The 26122-nt window shown below is 41.5% G+C and overlaps 3 protein-coding genes, 1 long non-coding RNA gene and 2 other non-coding genes across 17 annotated transcripts in view; 1 reads left to right on the forward strand and 5 right to left on the reverse strand.

The window, feature by feature from the left end:
- The window catches only part of LOC135499555 (uncharacterized), a 67385-nt gene extending 59343 nt beyond the window's left edge, over positions 1–8042 (reverse strand). For all 12 annotated transcript variants that reach the window (XM_064790396.1, XM_064790403.1, XM_064790394.1 and 9 more), the window contains exon 1: positions 6686–8042. In XM_064790396.1, the coding sequence (XP_064646466.1) occupies positions 6686–7535 (850 nt within the window). In that variant the 5' untranslated portion in view covers positions 7536–8042. The remainder of the gene's footprint in view (positions 1–6685) is intronic.
- A 2423-nt stretch (positions 8043–10465) lies between these two features.
- Positions 10466–12646, reverse strand: LOC135499981 (uncharacterized). Its single transcript, XR_010449374.1, has 3 exons — positions 12479–12646; positions 11748–11820; positions 10466–11197 (listed from the first exon to the last, which is right to left on the reverse strand). It is a non-coding gene; the product is annotated as an uncharacterized LOC135499981 (long non-coding RNA).
- Trnak-uuu (transfer RNA lysine (anticodon UUU)) lies at positions 11994–12066 on the reverse strand. Its single transcript has one exon. It is a non-coding gene; the product is annotated as a tRNA-Lys (tRNA).
- Positions 12647–13119: 473 nt separating the features above from the next.
- Positions 13120–13192, reverse strand: Trnak-uuu (transfer RNA lysine (anticodon UUU)). The gene has a single exon. It is a non-coding gene; the product is annotated as a tRNA-Lys (tRNA).
- Positions 13193–13602: 410 nt separating this feature from the next.
- LOC135499422 (organic cation transporter protein-like) lies at positions 13603–16462 on the reverse strand. The gene is made up of 6 exons (XM_064790166.1): positions 15775–16462; positions 15313–15541; positions 14982–15177; positions 14569–14802; positions 14258–14392; positions 13603–14047 (listed from the first exon to the last, which is right to left on the reverse strand). Exons 1-6 carry the CDS (start codon positions 16129–16131, stop codon positions 13603–13605), a joined length of 1596 nt encoding a protein of 531 aa, XP_064646236.1. The 5' UTR covers positions 16132–16462.
- Positions 16463–17323: 861 nt separating this feature from the next.
- On the forward strand, positions 17324–25974 carry LOC135499927 (protein Wnt-6-like). The gene is made up of 5 exons (XM_064790990.1): positions 17324–17346; positions 17583–18381; positions 21854–22074; positions 22767–23041; positions 24266–25974. Exons 2-5 carry the CDS (start codon positions 18308–18310, stop codon positions 24725–24727), a joined length of 1032 nt encoding a protein of 343 aa, XP_064647060.1. The 5' UTR covers positions 17324–17346; positions 17583–18307; the 3' UTR covers positions 24728–25974.
- The last annotated feature ends 148 nt before the right edge of the window (positions 25975–26122 follow it).

Raw genomic sequence — 26122 nt, forward strand, 5'->3', positions numbered from 1 at the left:
AAGTTTTGTTATCATCCAGCCTGAGCTTGGCTAGCCGATATCGCTGCTGAGTAAATGATGGAGGGGTGCAGTGAGACTGAGAGCGCATCATCAATAAAAGTGATCTGACTTCGCACTTGGGACCCATTTGAATTATTCAAACGTCATTTCGAGTTGAAATTTACGATAACAGATACATTTTGTCATAGGTTTATGAGTGGCCAAAGCCATTGATTATGTATTTGAAGTTGTTCTGCTCCTTCAGGAATGAAGTGTAGTGATTTGTAATCTCAGTAGGTTCATGTTGAAGACGTCTCAGAGGCTCAGCAAGACCTCTTGGTTGGCATAAGTAAAGTCTGGCGTATAGTCCGTCTTTCATCTATGAAAATATTGGTTCGTTCAGTTTGTTTGTCATGATATATTTCTCCACTATAACTAAGTTTTCAGATCGTCAACTCCAGTCCCTGTCAACCCACTTACTTGGCGACGGAATGAAAAATAGAGTAAGGTAAAGTGGTACAATAACTGTCAGCACACATTGATGCAAACAGAGGCTGTCATTGTACAGAGTTTATAATTGTACCACCATACCACGAAAAATGAAGTGCAGGATAAACCTTCTTTGTCAGTGTATATAGGCTAGCCTAAGATGAGCACTAAAAGCATCTGAGAAATATATTAGGCACAAACACTGCTGCTAGCTATACTGTACTAAAGCTGACGTGTATAAACTCCCCTTAGCTATATGAAAACTCTGGTATAAAAACGATGAAAGAGCGTAGGTAGACTGAGCATTCCTCAGACATGCAAAGGAAGGAAGCTATGCCTCTCTCTTACCCAAAGCAATTCAGGTGGCTGATACCTTTCAACTTAAACCGTCTTAACGCTATAGTACCCGATATACCGTTCTGTTCATGAGAAAAAAAGCGTTAACCCAGCAGTATGAGGGCACACGCGATGGGTCAAGCGCCGCACAAACAAGTGAATCTAATTACTTTTGTCTAATTTACCCGGATTCCTTTACACCACAGGTCAAATTGGGTAACATCCCAACGATTAATCATTTAGCCTATCATGTTTAGGTTCAATTTTATAGCAATTTTATAGCAATTTTGATTCCTTTTTAAATGCATGCCTAGTGTCATATTGGATGGCTTCGACTCTCATCAGTGTGTTCAGGTTATGCAACACCGCCGCAGTGTTGTCGGTCAACCATAGTGCCAAATCGCATAACATACGCAGGCTGTTTAAGCCCATGTTGCATACTTCGGATGATTAAATTTGTTCAGGTGTCAACAAGACACCAATTACATTATGATCATTATCTGTCTGGCGCTGTGGGTATAATGTCCCTTAAATAATGAGAAGTATGCCGATATATTGAAAATTGGATTATTATCCAGTGACCGTGTAATATTTTTTATATTGGTAAGCGTAATAATCATGGTACTAAAATTCCAACGAGCAAAGTAAGCTTTGATCAAAATATGACATACAAAGTGATAAGGGTACATCATTTCATGATCAATAGTATATATACACGAACAAGGAGTGGCCATTCCTTTCATTAAGTAATGAAAACCATTACACTAGTATTCATTTTAGTACATGTACATGACCTACATAAAGTAGCTTTGGATTATTTCATTCACAAAACTTGTTTATGAATGCTGCGTATTATTAGGTGACCCGCGTCGACCCCCACAAGGGAAATAGGCGTTCTCGTTAACAAAAGCTGGACTATTTTGTACGCCTACCTCGCGAAGACAGGATACAGCAGTACATTTTGGCATGGTTACACGAACCATTAATCCCAGCAACAAACTGTCCCAAACAATGTGACGATTCACGCCGTGCTCATCCTGACTATGCCTTAACCCAACACTTTCTTACTGGTTTTATAACAAAAGGAACAGCGTTATAAGACAAAGAGACAAAGGGTTAAGCTGCCCTTCCTACAAATTGCCAAAGCAAACCATTTGATTTACAAATGTGTGTATGTATATAAAATTATGCCTCTAGTTGTTTGTTTCTCTGTCCCAAACTAATAGACCATGACAAAGTGCCATGTTTATTTTTGAAGTTGATTGTGTCCTTGCGCAAAGCAGGTGGTCAGCAACAATACATTCAGCTGCCTTATTACCCTCATGGCGCTCTATGGGCGGTTAACGTCAACACCAAGTCTCCTTTCAAGAAGGAGGATGATACTGGCGCACAACCCCGGTAGATCGGATGATTATCCTGGAGTATGGTACGTTTATGATTGTCGTGTTAAAGTAAATTCTTGTTAATGCATTATTTCGAAGTCTGCCACACAACAAGTAAGGCTACACCTAAATCATCTTGTCAATATTTTCCAAGTCCACAAGCATGTTCATTAGTTGAACACCAGACAAAACAGGTAGGTGTTTGGACGTTTACGGGCTGATGCTCCAAGTATATATGACCCACGGGATAACAATATGTTAAGTCCGGGGTGTTTGAGTTTAAGGTGACTTGATCGTGGGTGAATAGGCTTGTTTATGAATATCCAGCATGGTGTTAGACACAATATAAGTCACAGACTTTTCATTTATGGGCCTACTGCATGTTGTACAAAATTAGCTCAAAGAGTCCAGTAATTGTCACAAGTCGCACTGGGGAGAAGTTAATGACCACTAATTGACTTATTATTGTACATACATTGTATATTAGTTACATGAAAATAACGTGAAAACATGCCGTTTGAAAAAAGTATTTCAATATTTATGAGACATATCCATTCTGTCGATCCCAAGCGTTGGCAAACACATATCGGCCGGTGTAGCAGTTTGAAATGTCTTAGGTCACAAAGTCCGGGGAACAAAGATTTCTATTATGGGCTATGATATTCATGCTATTGACGATCACGGCCTTAAAAGAAGCATAAACGATAATACTTCAGAAAGCATTAGGGCCAGACACATTTTCCAACGGGACATTTTCTACTTGCACACAAAGATATCCCCTCGCTTACCCATCCTCTTGTGACTAGAAAAATGTCTGATCACAGCGACTGGCCACTGCCTCTATCGATATTAAGTTTATTTGAATCGAAATATTTGGACTCGGAAATGTTGACAGTCATGCATATACATGTATACTTGTGATAAAAAACAACTCTTAAGATCGAATGTGGACAACTATTGCAAATCTTAAATGATTGTTCTGCAAGTAATACTGTACACTAATCATTCGTTGCTTTCATTTATCCGATTACATCCTAGTCATCACCCCCTCCAGGGAAAACATGATTGTTTCGTTGACACAGACGGAACACGCGACCACACCGAATCGGAAGATCTGATTGCTTCCCCGGCTCACCAGTGGTGGACTTCATCCCTCAAAAGAAACATGACCGTTTCATTAAAACAGGAGGAACAAAGCGATCAGAAATAGAAGAATCCCACTGCTGCCGCGGCCGCCTAGTGGTCATCACCCCCTCCAGGAAGACATGATCATATCATTAATACTAACGGAACAAGCGATCAAACTATATCGGAGTATGACAAGACATCACCCACTGATACGGATATCCAACTCAGCAGAGAGACAGATATCAAATATGATATGTAGATATTTCCTGTAAAAAAACGAGTTGGCAGGAAAACGAACTGACCGATTTGATAACACATTTGATATCTTTTCCATTAATAAAATTGGACTGATTCATGTTATACTCAGTTCATGGACATGTTTATGATGATTTTTAAAGACTGCTACCGTGCTGATGTTTGTCCTATTTATTCTCAATTAATGTTTTAAAAACTAGAGAGAATCACAAGGCATTGGCCTCTGCAGGCGTCGTTGTCGTCTTAAAATCGTCAAATATCGCCAAGGTATATCAGAAAGTTCAAAAGGGGTCCCAAAACAGTCTTTTATTAAGGGTTGTGACCAGCGTTATTTTCAAAATGATTAATAGCTACACGGCCTAGATTGCTTTCAATAAAAGTGTCATACATTTATTACAATCCAAATATGTATCAAACACTGCCTGTGTATCGGTTTGAATAATGATAATATCGACACAAAGTAATACATTGTAATGATGAACTGAATTATTCAAGGCTTCTCTTTCTTTCTTTGGTTTATTTTGACATTTCGTGCAGACACACGATCAATGGTCTGAAGAATGCGCTGTAAAGTCATAACATGACGATGTTGAACGAGGCCAACAACATTAAAAGATTTACAAACAGGCCCTTCGCTCAAATATTCACCGCACAGAACAAAATATATGCATGGTTTGACCGTTCCTTCTACTACCCTATTGTCAGATACGGCTTTGTGAATTAGTGACCAGTGCCGACATGATCATGCAGTAGATGCCATACTCGCCATAGGCTTTGAGCATGTATCTAACAACAGGTAGGCCATCTCAAATATATCAGTTGAAAGTCTTTGTAGGTGAGATCGATCATCAGAAGCGCCCGAGAAAGTAAACCCAACCAGGGCCCAACCAACAAGCATTCCCGAGTCCGAGCATAGCGGATGCCCCTATCGCAATCGGAGAACAAGCAGCAGCAGCGTAAGGAGTGCCTGGCCTGACACACCAAGCTGGTGTACGTATCTAGGTCTACCTATTGAGAATTCTTGCCAAGGTTAACTATTTAACTTATTTGTAAAACGATTGATTTTCAGCCACTCAACCGAGAAGGCCAAAGCTTTGCTTGCATGCCAGTCTAACATTCATCATCAACAAGAGATGGTGATCTGTTTGGTAACATTTCTCTGGGGACATATCCTTTGAAAATGAATGCTTAATAAACAAACTTAGATTGGAAATTTGACGTGAACAAGTTTCACGGTTCATGTCAGATGTCTTAAATATTATGAGAGTTGAACTATATGGCTCTACAGCTTGTAATTCAGATAATGCCAATTCTAAAGGGCCTCGCCAAGAGGCCAAACCTTTGATAATGCTAATGATACAAAATGAGAATTGGGGAGAATAGCATGCACGGGTCTTTATGTTGCTTAGAAAAAGATTTTGAATGCATCCAAATAAATCTGACCTGAATTTTGTGGCCAGTGACCTGCTCAGGGCAGGTCGTGAAAGCATTGCATTCAACGTGAAAATCAAAAGCTTTTGTTCTCTGATATTTTGCGAAAAAGATCTGTCTGCGATTGTCAGACAGTACACTTCACGGGCTATTGATGAATGAATAAATGGTCACAGTGCATGAAGCATTCCTTTGAACGCATTAGTCTGCTGTGTAGCATGTAGATGGGCGCTTCAAATTTAGTACCTACCCTTGACACAGAGCGCTTGGTTTGTTGTTCTGATATCGTTTGTATTGTACGATGGTTGACTGTACAAACATTCTGCCGTGCTTGTTATAGCTCGTCAAAGAATATCATGCAGGTTTCGCAAGCCTTATTAGAGAGGTTTCGCAACTTCTACGAAGAGCTACGATGAGCTACGAACGACGAAGTTCGAAGCCCATGTAAATACATTTATCGACGATTATTTTTGAAGATTTTCCCGATCGATTCCTCGTAGAACAGATGATAGAAAACGATTCACGAGTGTCTCGTAGATGAGTTGGTACAAGATTTGATGACACGACAAACCTTCGTACTTCGTCGTTCGTATGGATCGCGAAACCTGCCTATCAAGGGCTACGAACGAAGAACTACGAATTGTATCAAATTATTCTATCGATGATTTTAAATGCTGAATATATAATTTTGCAAGTTATGGAGATACGAGGATCCGTCTTTTTCTCGCTCGGTCGTACTTTGACTAGTTAGAGATGAGAGGACGGTGGTCACCTTTATAGTCTTGATCGATATGTGCTCGCGTTTTCGACGCCATATCATACTGCCATATGTGCGACGGTGATAGTTACGACAAAATGCAACAGTGACACGAACAGCTTAAACAAATATTTGATGCAAACTTATGTAATCAGTAATCAAGCAATGAGGACCAATATAACTCATATAACCACTGATACCTGAAAGGCTAACACCACTCGTTCAACATTTAAAGTTTGAAATTTACAATTGAAAATTTGCAATTTCATTAATACGCACTGAATATCATTTTCAAATTGCCGTTCTGTAGACCGATATACAAAAACTATATATAACAAGTTTCAGGAAAGTTGCATGCAAGATAGCCGCACTGCGGCATTGTGTATAACTGCATTTCTATTTCCCTGACCTACGGTTTAAGTACGACGAACGGAATACCCCTTAAACGTTTTAGTCTTGTCTTTACCATTTACCATATCCCAAGTACACACTCAGCTAATAAAGTTATCAGTGCCTAGCAGGATTAAAAGTGTTTTCACGGTTATTACCATTATTTCCGTTTGTTGATCCTCCAGAGATTCAGTTCATGCAAAAAAGACCATGCTCCGTTTTCCTCTTTGAGGGAACTCGATAGCCCGCAAGTATTATGCGACAGGGTTATCAAAAGTGTCGGAAAGCTGTCACATGTGAGGTTTTAACCTGTGCTAAAACCCTCAAGGCATTACTGAACTTATAGCAATACGCCAGTTTCGACCATACCATCGTTTACAAAGGTGTAATAACATGTAAATCGCGTGGCATGGTTAAGTTTCATTTTCTGCCTGGCCACAAGGCCTATTTGAAATGGGCCTAGCATTCTTGGCCACGTGATATCATATGATAAAGCAGTGTACATCAGATTGGATGTTCACCTGGATTTGGCTCTTACCTGTATGACAGTTGATGCGGGCGCAGTCACAGTCATTCCCAGAATCCTTGGAGATGCAAATACATCCTTTCCTGCAAGTGTTATCGCTGTCACAAGACTCCTGGGGTACGTCCGTTATCCCCTCACCCCCTTCTAGCTTGCCTGCCCTGATGGGTTCACACGAGCAGTTGGTCGCGATGATATTCCTCACGGCACCCTTGAACCTCTTCTCGAAGAAGACGGAGGGCAGAGCCAGAAGATGCAAGCCACCTCCGTTATACTTGGCGTAAGGTATTCCACCAAAGTATAAGGGGCTGTTCTTCTCTAGTATACCAAACTTAAAATCAGATCCGAAGGATGTTTTGCTGTCCGCATTGCCATCAATGACTAAAGTAGTCTCCATACGATTTCGCCGTATTTCTACCGTGTGCCACTGGTTGTCATTCAGACCTGTACCCATTTCGAGCTGGACGGACCCATCCCTGCCATCCACTATATTCAACCGTAAGATGACCCTTCCTTCCTTTATGCGCATTTCGAAGAAATCGTAACTGCCCCCATCGTCGGTGTACATCAGTAATCCATTGGGCTGGGTTGTTTTGAAATCGAATCGGAGTTGCGAATCTTTGCAGGCATGCCATTTTGGGAACTGGGCATAACTTGTCCCCGTTCCTTGGAAGGAGATAGCATCGGCGATAGAAAGGGTCGAGGCCAGGTACAACAAAGCCAGGAACACAGCAGGTAGGGACGTCAGCCCCAGGGACATACCCTTATCGGAGAGTGACCTCGGTGTCCTTGTAGAAAAACGTCGAGTCCGGTCACTATCCAGACTTCTGGATGGCTGTGACCTCAGGTAAGTTCTTTCCCACATGTCGAAGTTGAGGGAAATTGAAGGGAGGTCCCGTTTTGAGGAAAATAAAGCTAACCGTAAAATTTACAGCATGCTGCTCACACCCTATCCGCTCCCACCTGTGGGCTGTGCTTCGGTTGAAGTCTGTGTAGAGGTATTCCAATGAATGCACTCGTCCGAGAATAGAATTTGTAGGCCGACTGAATAAAAACTTTAACAATAGCGCAATACCAAGTATACAGCTATCCACTGATTTGATCTATTCCCCAATGGTATTCCATGAGGCCTAGAAGAGTAAAACCTCAGAAAACTGACAACAAACTTTAACCTCGTTTCAAAGCGGGTATCTCTCGCAGAGCGAGTAGTTCCGAAGTTCCAAAGAAGTTGGCAGTAAGTTCAGTCGCTCTGCGCGCAGATTCTGATCAGTCTCGGGCTCCAGCCGCATTCTCTGTTTATAAACTCGCTCCTACCGCCCCCGATTGCTGACGAGCAAGAGCCGGACCTAAGTATCCTAAAGAGCTGACGTTGGCTGACGAGTTCTAATGGCGAATGAGTGTGTTTTATGGTATAGGCTGTTCCAAATGGCTATTTCCTAACCATTGGTGTGTTGACACTTTAGATTCGAACATAATTCCTATACAGCTACGCGCTGAACCTGTTGGTGTTTGGGCTGGTCACTCTAATGTGTTAAACCACGTTGTGCGATCGAGTTGTCACGAATTGGTATTTGTCATCGTAGGTGCATTCAGCTGACAGTAACTAAAAATGTGTTATAAATATCTTGGTATATCACAAAACAAACTTGTTCATATCTAAACTGCTGAATTTACCAATTTACCTTTCCCGCTGCGTATCCACACAGTTCCCTTGCGCTGGTTAGCCCCTTGTTGCTTTAGGCTGCGTGGCCAACCGAATTATTCATACCATAAAACGTCGTCCTTTCCAAAATTGGCCGCTAGAACTAGCTGCGGTGACCCGAGCCCGGTTACACGCTGCATTAAAGTATCTGGTTGCGCATTTCAGGAAAGTGTTCATTTCCGCTTAACATTAATTAATATCTCCAATAGGAGTTGAAACTAATGATAAGTGGCATGACAGGTTTATGATACTGGGCCCATGACGACTTACGACAAACAGCAGCGGTTGTCACCAACACAGGGCTGTTCATATAATATTGAGAACTCCGAAGGAAAAAGAAAAAGAAGGAGACGGAGAAGATTGAAGAAGAAGATGAACAGCATGTCTGTCAAATAGTGACCAATGCAATATGTAAAAAGCTTTTAGCTCATTGACGCTCCGCTCTGCTCAAACCGTGCATTCACAACGCGAGCACACATTTGTGGACTATGTACATTGTAGTATGATGTTTTGCCGCAAATACTCTTGGCGATAACAAAGCAAAGTACTCGACCTTTATCAAATACTCGGCCAGCAGCCCTTTGAAAAGCCATACACACCAACTCTATACACATATCATGTATATGCTGGTATTGAACTTACGATAATACCTAACATAGAAAATGAGCTTATACTTTTTGTCTGGAAATCGCAGTCAAAACATTCGCGACGTTGTCCTCAAAAGACCTCGTTCGGGACAAATGAAAATAAAAAATAAACGCCGGACCCTCTCTGCGTACAACAATAGCGATGATTCGGATATTCGAATTTTGGGGTTGGGTTGCGGTGGTAAAAACCCTTTGAGTGCTCAAGGCAGTGTCTTTCTTTCATTCGCGCTGGTGTAGGTAGTATGTTAAATAAACCCTGTGGAAAACGTGTAATGTATGGTGACGGGTAAAGGTATGTTTCTACAGAGACCAAAAACCTTCAATACCTAGGAGATACAACGGTATAACACAATCCTTTCTCATCGCGGCAAAATTATAACCTTACGACACTTTCCTACATATTCCGATTGCGACCAGCTCAAATTGAGATTCCCGCATGTCACATAGTAAACTAGGAAATTATATAGTTTTCTATGCGAAAAAAACTCGCTCATAAATCGATCATTCATGAACCAGATTAGGTACTTTTTTTAAAGTAAATAATCGGTTTGATGACACGGAAAAAATATGGCGTAATTGCCTGCAATCGGTCGTAAGCTTAACCACTCATCAGAATGCAATTCACCTCACAAATTCCGAAGTGATATTTGGCCTGGTATGGGGGAGTGTTCCAGATCCATATTTGTAATACTGACGTACACCGACGTACCACACTTGTTTTGCAAACCTTACGAAGAGCTACATGTACGAACGACTAAGTACGTAAATAATTTAATTATCGACGAAATATTTTGAAAATTTCCCCAATTCCGAGTACAACTAATCATAAAAGACGATCTTCGAGTGTGGCGTATATGAATTCGTACAGGACGTGATGACACCACTGCCAGTGACACTGACCATTCAGATGGGCTTCAGGTAGTGGATAGCTCAGGACGGAATAAGTTAAGCCCTTTGAATCAATACCACAAATGGCATGTTTGTGAAGACAGCGACTTCTTATAGCATGAGATTTGAATGTCCTATCCCCGGGGTCAAATGGGCGCTCTACTCAAAAAAATTGCCGCTCAAGGGTCTTTCAATACTATAGTAGTGCGGAGCGTGTACTCCCACGAGTCTACTGAGGATGTCAGCAAAGCATTCAACTAAAGGATCGTGTAAAAATGCCGAAGAATTTCAGAAAAAAATCAGAAAATTATCTGACCTTCAGATTGTTGGATCAGATATTTCAAATCGGGCATCCAATTTGTTGTGTATGTGTCTCCCTCACACATGGATGCTCCAGATGATCGATTCTGATTGGCTCCAGCTTTTGTCGATAATATCGCCATCTTTAGGAATATTTTGACATTAAGATAAGACAGGACAAACCAGTGACACGTTTTTGATTGTTCCTCTTGAGGAACTGGTCTGTATTATTAATATTATTCTAGTGTATCCATATAATCGACAGCGAGAGAGACCATGACTTTTCAATAGGGAGAACAGAGAACGCGTCAATCTGTCTTTCAGCGTTCCCAAACAAAGTAAAGACTCAGAAACGGAAATTCTCCAATACGTCCTCCTCCAATCGCCGTCACAGAGGTCTTCCCTTCGCTAGTTGTTATTGGTGATGACCTCTGCCGGCAATCCTGCATGCGCAAAGCAGTAATGTGGCAGCCAATCGGCACTTATCTTCAGCACGGGCTGCTGCCCATGAAAAACTAAATGGCGACTCGGCCATGCAGTGATAGCGCCCCTTCGGCAGAGGTTTTTACTTATCTTCATGATGCTATTTCAGAAGTTCAACGTTAAGAACCCAAAGAGCGCTATAGTCCTAAGTATATTCAAGTTTTAACGCACCACACCCGTTTGGGATTACTAACGTTACTTTTCAACACTCCGTGGTTGCTGCGAAAAGTCCATTTGAAAATAGTCGCGTTTGTAGTCCCTGTTGGTCTCTTTCGCAATTTTAACCAAGGCTTTATCAGTTTTATGCAATTTTCCTGCACTAGTAAATTTATTATTGGTGTCCTTGAAGCTACACGCGCATGTGCAGCAATGGCGATTTCTCTTCGGCGGAAGTTCCTCAGAGAGGTCACGACCTCTCGTTTCTGGCAGTATGGCGGCAACCAATATAGCGGATAGCAGAGAGATCGATCCATAGACAACGAAAGGAAGAGACGTGTGGTAGACACTCTGCAAGATAAACCGGGGATATAAACACATTTCAACATTAAATCGCTTTTTTTCTGTTTTTTTCCCCCGAACTCCACATACCAGGTGAAGGGTTGAGAGCACACGGGATAGAAGTGCAATTTGAGAAAATGAGTTGTTGTTGACAAGAGCAGATTTTTTTTACTTGAGAACAACTTGTGTTCTAAGACATTTACTCTGTCTTCTTGAGGAAGAAGGAAAAAAACACTAAACAAGAGCAAATCAACCCCAAGAATAATACGTACATGCACACTCACAATTATGCGTATGTCTAAATGTATTGTACATTACAGGCCAGTCAATTGTATATACTTATTCTAGTCCTTAGTTCAATTTAGGTATACGTTTCGTTTATCATTATATCTATAGACATATTACTTTGATAGACTTTATTTACGGATATCCAAGTAAATACATTTTCGCCTCGGTTTTCTCTTCTCTTGCATGGTTTCGATAGAACCATATTCGAGCACTAACAACCATGAAAAGAGCAAAGACACTAAAACTGCGGATTCGGTAATATCATCCTTACCAACATCCCAATGAACGGTGAGAAGATACAGCCAGCTATCCCAGAGGCAACGGAAACACCATAGGCGGTCGACCTGAAACATACAAACGGAGGTATTGTTATGCACTGTTCACAGTAGTGTATCTTTTTAAAAACAACATCACATTTATTAGGTCATATCAAGCGATGGCGGCGTAAACTTTAAAAATGTTACACATGAAGTCTCATTCTGAACGAAATTTTCATAAAAATTGTAAAAATACAATTCACCCGCGTGGGGGCTCGAACCCCAGACCCTCAGGTTAAAAGCCTGATGCTCTACCGACTGAGCTACACGGGCTACATACCTGTATTGGTGTGATGTTTTATTTTTGATAAAAAGAAAAGCAATCGATACCAGCAACAGGTGTGAATAACAAAACAAATCAATTGACCATTGATAACGACTCTATTCATTCTATTGTGTATTATAAGGAAACTCTTAGCACGGGCCACGTGACTTAATTACCCAGAGTCGCCGACAGGAGTCTCTCCTGGTCAGAGTACGTCGAAACAGTTCATGCTTCTTTTTCCTTTTCCTCGTTGCTCTTCCTACTCATACCATCAATCATGTTCGTCAATAGAGGCAATGACCGTTAAAAGCTCAGAGAGTGCATAAAATTATATTTTGTTCTCCCGGACAATCTATCCAAGAATATATCAAACTTCTACACCGGCTTGCGGAAAATGATATACATGTATGCGTCATTTACCTTAGTAGCGTTGGGTAGATCTCTGCAGAAAAACAGATTTGAACCATATGACAACTGCATAGCGCTGTTAGGTCAGCCAGCGCCAAACCAGGACAAACCAGTGTCACGTTTTAGGTTGTTCCTCTTGAGGAACTGGTTTGTATTATTAACAAACTGGTCTGTATTATTAATATCATTCTAGTGTATCCATATAATCGACAGCGAGAGAGACCATGACTTTTCAATAGGGAGAACAGAGAACGTGCCAATCTGTCTTTCAGCGTTCCCAAACAAAGTGAAGACTCAGAAACGGAAACTCCCCACAACGTCCTCCTCCAATCGCCGTCACAGAGGTCTTCCCTTCGCTAGTTGTTATTGGTGATGACCTCTGCCGGCAATCCTGCTTGCGCAAAGCAGTAATGTGGCAGCCAATCGGCACTTATCTTCAGCACGGGTTGCTGCCCATGAAAAACTGGCGACTCGACTACAAACATCCCATTTGATAGGTGATATCAAGCGATGTGAGCAAATACACATAGATATAGCCTCTTTCAGTTCCAACTCGACCGAGATTTGACAGCCCGACGGCGTAAACTTTAAAAATGTTACACATGAATTCTCATTCTGAACGAAATTTTCATAAAAATTGTAAAAATACGAATCACCCGCGTGGGGGCTCGAACCCCAGACCCTCAGGTTAAAAGCCTGATGCTCTACCGACTGAGCTACACGGGCTACATACCTATATTGGTGTAATGTTTCAGTTTTGATAAAAAGAAAACCAATCGATACCAGCAACAGGTGTGAATAACAAAACAAATCAATTGACCATTGATAACGACTGTATTCATTCTATTGTGTATTATAAGGAAACTCTCAGCGAGCCAGGTGAGTGAGATTTAATTACCCAGAGTCGCCGACAGGAGTCTCTCCTGGTCAGAGTACATCGAAACAGTTTATGCTTCTTTTTCATTTTCCTCGTTGCTCTTCCTTCTCATACCATCAATCATGTTCGTCAATAGAGGCAATGACCGTTAAAAGCTCAGAGATTGAAGTGCATAAAATTATATTTTGTTCTCCCGGACAATCTATCCAAGAATATATCAAACTTCTACACCGGCTTGCGGAAACTGATATATGCGTCATTACCTTAGTAGCGTTGGGTAGATCTCTGCAGAAAAACAGATTTGCACCATATGACAACTGCATAGCGCTGTTAGGCCAGCCAGCGCCACTGCCGCCAGTATTGCGTCACCATTTGGACCTTCACCCACACCAACGATATTTAATGCAGTGATAGCTATGTTTGATAGCGTAGAGAGTGTCACATTTGCCAAGAACGACCTCTTTCGACCAAGTCTGAAAAACCAAAAAGCTATCGTATGAGTGTACATGTACCCGTACATGTTCATCAAATTGTAGGCCTTGTCTAATTCAAAAAGTGTCCTTATTATAGCGGACGTTCGTGACGCCAGTATTGCGTCACCATTTGGACCTTCACCCACACCAACGATATTTAATGCAGTGATAGCTATGTTTGATAGCGTAGAGAGTGTCACATTTGCCAAGAACGACCTCTTTCGACCAAGTCTGAAAAACCCGAAAAAGCTATCGTATGAGTGTACATGTACCCGTACATGTTCATCAAATTGTAGGCGCTGTCTAATTCAAAAAGTGTCCTTATTATATCGGACGTTCGTGATTTGCAAATAAGATTGAAGTAGTACATTGTTCTTATGATATGTTTATTATGTAAAATTTAATCATGTTAATATGGAAAATTGATTTATATGACCTCACCTGTTTACTAAATATATAGTTGTAGATTTTGCTATAAGTGATGCGGCACCGACGGCTATGATTTTCAAGGCAAGGGCGACGTTAAAGTCAATGATTACTTCAACCGTGCCGAATGTTGTTACATAAGAAGCAAACCTGGAATGAAAAACAAGAATGAAAGTAATAGAAATCATCGCATCATCGAATCCACCGGGACACATAACCTTATTGAAATAGCGACACATTTAACCCGGGATGCATAGAACCCTCTTTATTTTCCGCCACACAGAACTTGGGATCATCCAGAGACGGTGACTGATTATAGAACTTACCACGTGTAACAAATGACAAGTGTTCTCGAGCCAAATTCTCTAGTAGCGAATAGATCCAAGACTGTGTAGGCACCATGCTTTCTACGTTCCTTCATGTTTGATTCAGACAGATGTGTTAGTGTTGTCACGTTTGGACACGGCCTCCGGTTGAATTTCGCTATCTTCTTAACCACAATTTCTGCCTCGTCGATTCTGTTTTTCTGCAAGAGCCATCTTGGACTCTCCGGTAGAAATCTAAAAATATTAAAAGAACCCATGACACTTATCTACAAACTATTGCTCAGTGCACACGATACGATACTGCATCACTTAATGATAATCCGACATCGTTAAGTTTGGCTAAGTGTTTGCGCTTCTTTGTTTCCTCAAAAGAAATGTGTTGTCAGGATGTTGGCATATGTTCATGTACGTACAAAAATAGCAGAGGAACTGCAGGTACCAAGAGCAGTCCCGTGGCATACGCCCTATGTCTCCAGTCCTCAAGAAGAAACGACACCACGGCAGTCATGAAGAATGCCAACGAAAATCCAAGTCTATGAGTAATGACAACACGGCTTTTTGTCCCCATGTTTTCGATTGCGAGGACACCTGCGGGCACGAGGCAACAACCTGGAAACAAAAGTCGGTAGATATTAACAGCGAAGTCGACAGGCAGACACCGAAAATCGGGGAGATTTCAGACACTTGTTAACAAAGGTAACTGGCATAATGAGACTTGATACTTGGGGCAATGTTACAGCTTACCAGTCGCGAATCCCGTGGCGATTCTCAGCACCAGGTACATAAACCATGACACAGACACGCCAGTAAATGTCTGGAAGAGCATCATCAGGGGCCAACTAATGAGAGTCACCTTCCGCCTGCCTAAGAAGTCCGATGAACACCCTCCTGTTAATGCTCCAAGCAGTAGTCCAGCGAAATATAATGTGCTTATGTCCCGGGTGATGTGCTGCTTGTCGCAAATGAGATTCCACTGGAAGTTAAATTTGTGGAGATAGAATTGTTTTGGTCCGCCAGGGCACGACCGCCGTTTTGGCCTACTTTTTAGATTTTTTCATAAACCTGCATTTTTGGTCTTATCTTAAATCAAAGGTACAAATGTATATACTATTTTCAGTGTAATCAAGTTCCTAGTTTTGGCTCATATTAAAACTTACAAAATGCGAGTCATACTAGTTGTCAACATTTCAGGTTTGAAGCACGTACCTCGGTCACTATCGAAGAGAGACTGTTTTCAAATGTGATATTTTCGCAATGGATTCCTTCAGGAGGACACCAACTCGTATTGCCGTTCGCTGTAAAATTGTAGTTCGTTATATCATCGCCTTGGGCGCTGCACGACCATTTCCACCCAGGTACTTCCGTTGCCGTGATGGCTGCCAAAAATGTCAAGCCAATCGAACAATCGATGATTAAATAGATGAGATAAAGAAGCATTTGCCAAATTCCAAAATTTCCGGTTTTCTCCAGAATGTCTTCGAACGAGGGGACAAGTTTGAATCGCACGGCGGTTCGTACCTTGCCATCGAGCGACCCGAGAATATTCTGTTTTGGTACCGCCATTTTGGAAAATGCACCTCACGTCTGCCGAGATACAGTCATCAAATTTTAATCCATCAAATTGTCCGATATTTCAATGAATTAAGATCCAAGGCAATCCGCAGGTTTGAGAAGCTGACCAAACTAGGCCATTCCTGTCGTCTTCAACAATCCATGCCAATCCCCTACATGTCTAATTCCATCCACGAATACAACAACCAGCACTTCATACGTCTTTAATACTTCCAACTACATGTACCACATTTAACAAGACGAAATCTAATTGACTCAGTGTCCACAACTCCGGTAAAACCTACAACGTACACGCGTCCTTGTTAAGAATACCAATGCTTAGACCATGCGTCTTACTCTTAATGCCATTGCCCTTCACTTAGACATAAGCATATGAACTAATTTTGATATCATCGGGCTGTTCGATGACCTTGTACAACAGTGTCGCAACTGCCTTATCGTGATATCGCGTAATAGTTAACGCAATACCACAATATGTTAGACATTTATATATCACAGCAAGGCAAATATTACATGATACATTTTACCTTGTCAATCAAATACCAGACGCATTATTATCTGCCTGACGGGGCAGATGGAGCACGCATCGGATGGGCCAATAAAGACGACTGCACCACAGGAAATTATAGCAAATACATGTATGTTGTTTTCATGAATTAAGCCGGCTGAGAGTCAACCAATTTCCATCAATACGGCCATTTTATTATGCTCTTTGAACGGTCCATTTCATATATCGCTACGCCGTTGCGACCTGGTTCGACGATGTGCATGTCTACAGGAGTTGTTTGGGCATAATTTCCAGTCCCAGTCGCGTCGACTCACATTTTGGCCACCAAGGTTTATGCCTATCATCATTATATACCCCAGCTATATTTAAAGGGTCTATTAGACCATGAGGTTCAGGATGGTGGGCCAAGAAATGTCGCCTTTAATCCTCGTCTGCAGACTGCGACATTGCAATAACTTGACAGGCCAGCAAGCGCGGATCTGACCGACCAATGTCGTCATCATTTTTGGAATTTCTCGAAAGCGAATGATATTTATGAGTACTTTGTAATCATTTGTATCTGTCCTATTATCGTTGATCCTAAACGCCACCGGGGGAATATGTGGCCAGCGGGATATAAGACTGATGGCCTCAGGACTCACAAAGTGAGTCATAGTCGTCGGGGCATAAGATCAACTGGAGATTATTTCCCGGGAAAGGTGATTTCGAATACCGGTAGGCCACGCCGCGATTTTCGGGGGTACAGCCAATCAGCCAAAGATGAGATTTCTGTGTACAAAGGCTAGGAAAGAATGACACGTGACAAGCATTCATGATATTATTTTTTTCAGTCTGACTTGTGAAACGAGTGATAGCGATTCCAATCAAAAATAATTCTAATGTCCCATGGAGCAGTCACTGATAATTCTCTCTAAAATTTATATTCAATCTGCAGGAAATAAGTTTTTTTCTTAAAAGTTTCTCGGATCGCAAAAATAGTGAGTCGCGAATATTGGGCGGTTTATCGATTTCGTTTCATGGTGTAAACTTATGTCTTTGACGAACGGATGTAATATTAAGCGCCCTGTGTAATTTGTCTTTCGGACGAAGATCTAGGACTACCGCAGATATCTATCATAAAACGAAACCAGACCCACAGCGACTTAACAGCCAGGAAAAGCAGTTATAAAAACACAACGCAGTTTAGACGTTTTATTGCCTCTGTCATTGTACAGCGGCGTTTCTCACTCTGTTGGGAAATTCTTTATGTCGTACAACAAAGGCTAGCGGCCGACAGGGAATCTACCTTGTGCAATTCGGATGGACGCTAACCGGCGCTGAAAGTGAGAGATCTCAAGTTCTGGCAATCGAAAGATACATTAATTTTGACTCCGGATATAATTACCGGGGTCTGGGACTGATGAACGGGCTTATCGATGTGATACGGAGTTTCAATTTTAACGGCCGCTGTTCCGAACTAGACTGATAGAGGATGTCACATCAGAGGGATTTCTGAGAAATTTTCTGAGGACACTCGATTGATTTGAATCGCCGTAGAGGAGGATGTGACCAGTTTTTCATTTTAAGCATGCATCATCATGATTAGTTGAGGTGACTTAATCCGTGAGTTTTTCGTGCAAACCTTCTCATGCTATCGAAAAATGCACCAGACTATTGGACATGACAGCGCAAGGGATACTGGTCGGGCTTGTCTTCTACTTGATGTTCCCCGCGAATATCATAGGTTTGTGGTGGTGAGTGATTTTTAATATTACATGTACGACCGGAGTATTATGACCTGTACCCGATAGTTCAAAACAAGTACAGACATCAACTTGATGCTAACTTTAATTTGTCGTTATCTCCTTCAGCTAAATAACTTTAGTAGGCCTAAGTAAGTATGTGAAGGCAACTGGTTATTCAACATGATCAATTAATCACTACTCTGCGTCCATGGGGTACGTTTCCTCCGAATTTCCTGCGATAATATTCTGTCTTCAGTTTCACCACTGTTGACGGTGTCTTCCTCAGCACTAATAGTTCAACTCCAATCTCGTGAATACTTGTATAGCTAGTATAAACTGTGTTGACCGTGTGAGGCGGTTGAGAGACGCTGTGCGAAAGCCTTTTTGACCTGTCTACATCTAACAGACATGATATATGCGCCTCAAAAGGCTGAAACAGCAGGTGGACTTTGTTTTGAACGTTAAATGTTTCTAGGTTGATTCCACAATGAATATTTCAATTTTGTTTTAGAATACGTATATTACGTTGTGTGTATTTCTTGACGAATGTGGTTATCTCATTTACAAAAAGTATGTTCAGCAGTTCTAAATTTCCAATGAAATATCTTTTTCACGCCAAGTTATCGTCGTCTCAGTATCAAAACAACATGGACATCCAGATACTAAAGTATTTAGATAGACCTAAGTTTGGTATGACAAGACTGAATTCCTTGACTTAGCCCTCAGTCTGTGATACCGCGATGTTCTGTGATATGTTCAATGGGTTACGCCAAATATCCGTCGAGGAGAGAAAGGGTATTTTCATAGGAAAATATTTGGGACAGTTAGTCGGGGCCCGAAGCTATCAGTGTCGCGATATAGTTATAAGCATTTCTAGTCTAAACAATAAATGTATGAACGAATTGTCTTCAACAATGTGATGTCGAAAAGAAAAGGACAAGTACAACGGTTTGTTGGAGTTCATGTAGACGTCGGAGTGCTAACCATAGTGTACTAACTTGAGTACCGAGAAGATGTAAACGGCCGGGCCTCTTTTTGTTTGCGATTTGAGAAAACCTTTAGTACTAAAAGTTAAATGTTCGCGATTTTTTCATTTTGGCGCTTTACGAAACATTTGGCGAAGTTTTTGTTCAACTCAAAGTTAATCTACTCTCATTTTGATGATATCCATATTTTTGTCCCCATTTAACTTTTTGCACCTAAAGCATTTTTTCGATGGGGTGACGTGATACGATCTACATGCCAAGTTGAACAAAAAATAAACAATTTCACGAAGGCCGGGTTGGGTCTGAAGGCGGCTTTTAACCAAGCATAACTTAATCCCAAATGTTGTTACAGCTAAGACATTTTATCACACACGTTGAGTCTTCCAACTATATATTTGGCAAGACGAGAGGCATGGGAGGGAAAGTAGAAGATATTTAGGCGAAAGATTACACGAATGTAGGTAAAAAGCGTTTTATGGAACCAGTCCCTGAACTCGTAGAATGGCTTTGAGATTCTTAGTTTCAGTCTCCGCCAATAGTCCTTTAGCGCCTTTTACAATCCTCTTGATCAGCAGACCAATTATGAGATTTGATACATGGATTACTATCACAACTAAAAACAACAGCCTGGTGCCAATAGGCATACCTTTAACTTGAGAATTAGCGTTTCTCAGATCTATTCAACCCAATAAATGTCGTTATACAATAATTGACTCCAATTCTAACGGACAATATTGATTTTTAGTGTTTCTTTTAGTCGAGTTTTCCCGAATAGATCAAAAGGGCCGCAAACTGTCTTGTTTTAGCTAGGAATAGTCTTACTATTGCGCAATATACTATGTACATGAACAGCGATACGGAAACGTAATACGGGTGGGAATTCTGAGCTTGCCGAAAGTTGCTATTACGACCAAGCTCACGCGAACAACTTACGGTCAGACAATCTTGCAATCCCTGTACAAACGCTCACCTTCCCAAACGGTGCAGTAAGGGCGCAACTTCTAATCATGCAAAGGCCAACTGGTCAGATGAGTTGAATTGAATGAATTTTATGGCTGCAATAAAATTACCATTTGTAAGAACGTAAAGGGCGAGGGGTTGTGTTGCTGCAATTTGTTCAAGCCGGTTGACGATAATTGTTACCCATAACTGTCTCCGTTTCTATATTTACACAGACCTCTCATAAAAATGGCTTAGCAGATTGTCTGGTGTGCCGCTGTACGTCGAGGCTTGTTTTAGGCGTTATCATCGCGTACAGGGTGTCCCAAAACACTTTTCTTCTGAATAAGGATTTTGAGTTCAAATTGCTCATTATTAGGGAAGTTGTGATCAGTGACTTCTCACAGATCCTTAAGGGTAAATGGATGGACATGTACACAAAGTTTTATCCGTATGCGTAGAAGGATCCTTGATAAGTCGCTGTTCTCAACCTCCCTATCATGCCACAAGTGCATAACGGAACAGCTCCGTGGCCAATATAGGTGTTAAGAAAACTAGAAAGCAATAGGAACCCAAAGAAATTGACTCCAAATTGTGAGAAAATGACAACGTAATAAAATCCACACCGGTCCTACCTGTTCGCCCCCAAATTTTTCAATTTTGCGAAACGAAGTGGTAGACAAATATTATGTGGTACCCATTAAAGAAAGCTCGAACAAACGAAATACCCCCAACGGACTCCATCTCGTAAATAATAATAATAATACACTACAGGTAATCAAAAGGCAATATGATGCAATTTTTACCGGTTTGTTTACATCTTTAAACACTGCGAAAGACATATATAATCCAACAGGTAAACACTTTTTTAACCAAAGCTCTGACAATATGCCAAAATCCGCATCAAATTGATGCATCAGTCTGTGAGATGTCGTATAAAGTACGTGTTCATAATAATATTAGCTCGACTGTACATGCACATTGTACATTTATCATTATAACCTTGTATTTCGGACAGCGTTTATTACGAATTCTGGAATATTTCCTCCGATTAGGTGTTGTTGTTATGAGTAACATTGTTCATACCTATACTTTTTAGCATTTTCCTGATTTATTTATTGAGTTACCTTGTTACACTTGCGCTGCGTAGACCTGCCAGTAGGGCTAAAGTAATTCCATGCAGACTTGGAATGGGCAACAAAATGCTCAAAATAGAAAATGGTTATCACATGCAATTAAATTAAATATCATGTAAAAATATTGTAATAACCTCCTCATACTCTGCATATAGTCTTGGAAAATAAAGTTGAAATTGAAATTGAATTGAACCGGCAGCCGAATGGGACAATGGCCAAAAGGAGTGTAGTATGCCCCTGTCGTCGGCCACATTGACTTGACGGAACGGAATGAACGGAATATATGATGGATCATGATAAACCCATGCCTACTCGGAAAGTAAGAGCAAAGAGCAGAAAACACTTTCAGATGTCATCTGTTAAATCCCGCAGTAATGAAAAAAAAAAAATTATTTATCAATTTATGTTGTTTCATTGTAGGGCGGTTGGTAGTCCTCTACTGATGGATCATAACAGCATTTGTAGAAAGACGAGACGCCTTGCGGGAAAACAACGCGAGATATGTAAAAAGGAGCCAGAGATTGTGAAGGAGGTGGCGAAAGGGGCCGAGTTAGCTATTCTGGAGTGTCAGCATCAGTTTAAAGCCAGGAGGTGGAACTGCACGTCGCACAGGCGCTCCATAGGCAAGATCCTCAAGAGAGGTAAAGGTGAACAGCGCTTCCCATTTGCAGCTCGAATTGTCAAGGCGTCTCCTAACCTCATCCCCACTCCCTCCAAGCGGGAGGAAAACACATTCATTATTTCATAGTAATGAAGTACATGTGTTATGTGTTTTTGTCCCCTCTTATAGTGTTTTTCTTATCGTTCTGGCCAAAGGCACTTAGTTGAACCAGGGAATGTGACCAGATCACAGCGGTGTTGCACAACACTAGATTATCTTATTGGGCTAGGCTTAACCAGTGCTGAAGAAACAGAGTTCGCTCTTTCACTGTGCGAACTAAAGCCAGCTACCAGGGGCTGTGTACAATTACTATATGTGATCACACTATTACCGTTTAGTGACAAGAGATCAGGCAAGTACCGTTGACCAGATTTATCTGAAAACACTAACGTTGAACTTTACCGTAGAGGTATCTGCTCGCCAAGCCTTTTATTAGCTGCATCACTTTCGTCGCTCGGTCGGTCGATTTGGCCGATTGACTTCCCGCACTATATTGTGGTAAAAGTTCGCACAAAATATAATGAAATCATATTTAAAAAACTCTTTCTCTAATTTTAGGATTGATATGAAGTATCATTTAGATATCAACAATTTTGGTATTAGATATTCGGCACAAAACCTATTACACAAAATGTTATTTTAGTATCTGCCATGCTAGAAATCCTATTTCAGATACAAGGGAAGCAGCATTCGTGTACGCCATCACCGCAGCAGGGGTGCTTCACTCAGTCACCAATGCATGCACCCAAGGAAGCCTCATGCAGTGTTCGTGCATCAACGACTACAGGGACACCCCGCCTGGTGCTGACTTTGCCTGGGGAGGATGCAACGATAATGTCGGCTACGGCTACAACAAGTCTAAACAATTTATGGACGCGATGCCGAAAAAACGCCGTGGAGATATCAGAACGTTGATACAATTGCATAATAACGAGGCAGGGCGACTGGTAAGTAAACGTAAGTGACTTACTTACGAGATATTCAGGTCGTTTACACGGTGGAACTTTTTTTATTCCGTTTCAGAGTGTTTCCTCTCCAGGAAAAGGAAACAAACAACAAAAATGGCAGAATAGAATTAGAAGGGGCTTACGTCTCAAAGGTTTACCTTTAATCAGCCATCCGAAAAACCTCGTTTCTTATTCCGAGATGATGTCAGGAAGACCCATATCTAGCCCATACGTACCCTACCGCCCTCAAATGGGCACTATAAGCAGGAGCGGGGGGGGGGGGCGACTAATATGCAAAGTAGGGGTACTTGGTCATGTTTGAAGTAGCAATAAGTATGTTTATCGTACAAGTATGAATAGTTTGGGCGTACTGTGAGACGGGAAGGACCCCTAATGGCGACTCCATGTATCTTTATCTTGCCTACCAGTAGCTGACTATAGAGCCCCTTTGCGTACGAATGTCCTTGGCCTTTTCTCGTCGCCTTGTTTTGAGGAACACCCTGAACAAAGTAACATGTTTTGCATTGCTTCCTGGTATACACGGCTGTATCAGCGTTATTTCGAGGAGCTCAACACCGATCGTCTAGCTGACAAGCAGCTACCTCCAGAAAACAGTGACTTCCATTTCCTCAAAGTGATTAATGACCAAGATAAAGAAATCAAGTGATAAGACTGGTTATAATACACGTCTAGCCACTTGTTGCGCTTGTAATCATGACAGCGTTAACCGATCAACACGACCAGTAAGAGAGAGTTTAAGAGATACTGAGTAATGGCTAATGTGAAAGTACATTTTTATTTAGTGAATGGAAAACTGCTTTTTGGAAGATGCCGCGGCAATTGTTATAATTTTCTCTCAAATTGAAATAAAAGTGACCTGGATTCAAACTCGTATGTGTCTGCAGGTGCTGCGACTTATTAATCATCTGCTCATTTGCCCCAGCGGTTTAGTACCAGGTACATGCAGTTATTCAGCTGACCACAGAATATAAAGCATTGAATATGCACTACGTCATTATGCCCTTCTCCTCGCAGTCAGGCTAGCTTAATACACGGTCTATTGTCTTTTGATAAAGCCCGCTCGCACCTAAGACCAAATTCCCATTGTTCTGCTGTCTTCCCATAAGCTTATCAGGGCCAAAATGTTGATAATGTCGACCCCCACGAAAGTTCTTACAAGGGAAAAACATAATGAGTCGTTATATATTGTTGTGTTTATTTCAGGCCGTCCAAATGCATATGGTCAAGTGGTGTAAATGTCACGGACTATCAGGATCGTGCAGCTTGAAAACGTGTTGGAAAAAAATGCCGCAATTTGACACTGTAGGAAACCGCTTAAAGGGTGGATTTGACGGGGCTATAAAGGTAATAGGGTCAAATGATGGGGAGGAACTGCTTCCATTTGGGGACACAATCAAGCCACATATGTCCAAAGACCTCATATACGGCGAGGACTCGCCCAACTTCTGCCGTGCGTACCGCCGCGCGGGATCTTTGGGAACGAGTGGCAGGGACTGCGACCCGAACTCACTCGGGGTCGGTGGCTGTGATATTTTATGCTGTGGCAGGGGATATCGGAAATACCAGCAAACTCTGAATGAGAATTGTCACTGTGTATTCAAGTGGTGTTGTGAGGTAAAGTGTGATATATGCACTGTTACTAAGACGATTTATAAATGCGTATGACGGGATTACAAACTGTATTGCGCGTAGCACTAGTGGATGTTATTTGAGGCATTGATGGTTCAAGCTGTGAGAACAGCGACGATGATCGATGTTCGAAGTTAGTAGAGAGGTTCACAGTTTGATCTGAGAACGAGAGCGAAACCGAGCTGGTACGTTGACGACGGATATCGCGTTGCCTGTTGTAGATTCAGTGAAACTATAGGTGACATTAAAGTCTGGTATGCCTAGGAACAAGACTTCATACAGACTAGTCTTTATGAATGCTTGCTAGGAACAATAATACAGACCAATAAACTTGACTTGATGAACTCATCCAGATCAATACCTGAACCTCTCTTCTTGTCAACTCTGTGGCGGTGAAGAGGGTGATCTTCATGACACTTAGCGTTTCCTTCTAATGCCTGGCTTAATATTTCCAGATATTGTCTAAGATAGAGCTGGGCAATGTCCAGAATGATGGGTATTTGTATATCTCGTAAAGTAATATTTGAATTTTATACGTTTTGCACTACGTTGTGTCTTGAATATTTCAATCGGACTTTATCATGAACTTGAGCACGGTGGTGAAGGTATCGGTTTTTGCGTGTGAAAAATGCGTGCTTACCCGGAGAGAAAATTACGACATGAAAAAAACATACAGATGATTATTTCATTTTGAGGGGCGGGAAGGCCCGCATTTATCATTTTTACCCCTCCAGCACTGTAATGGGAGGCCTTGTTTCTATTGTGTTGCAAAGGTAAACAAATACCTTTACCCACCGTGTTGAGCGTGGCCAAAGGTACTAAGTGAGATTACAAACAGTGATGTTACACAGCTCTATAGGCAGCCGGTGTCAAAGTTGACCGGCTTTAGTTGACAGCATGAAAGACCTTTGGTTAATTCGAAGATAATCTAGTGTTGTTAAACACCACTATCTTTTGGTAAATGTGATCTGGCCGCATTCCTGGGTTCAACTAAGTATCTTTGGCCAGAACGATGTGAAAAACACTATACTATTCCATGAAATGTGTACAGGCTCCGCCAAATGTAGACTGGCGATGCATGGGTATTTCTTTCCTCACATAATGGTCGCCGCACACTTAGCGATTAATTGCAACTCGGCGGTCGATTGCAACAAGTGAACTTGCAATGAATCGCTCCCTGTGCGATCCCCAGTTGCAGTCAGCTGCAATGAATTGCGTAGTGTGGGATTACAAATGTAACCTTCTTAATTTAATCTCCGTGTTATCATGTAAATATTGGTCTAATAAATATTCAGTGGTACAAAGTTACGAGTGCCGCGTAAATGTATCAACACAAGGCTTGGTGGCACGACAGCCTTCCTTAGTTCGTAATTCATCGTTCTAAGAGATTGCGAAACCTGCTTAACTTCATCTGCACTTTTCTCCGTTTAC

The sequence above is a fragment of the Lineus longissimus genome, chromosome 15 (genome assembly GCF_910592395.1).
Source record: "Lineus longissimus chromosome 15, tnLinLong1.2, whole genome shotgun sequence".
NCBI lineage: Eukaryota > Metazoa > Nemertea > Pilidiophora > Heteronemertea > Lineidae > Lineus > Lineus longissimus.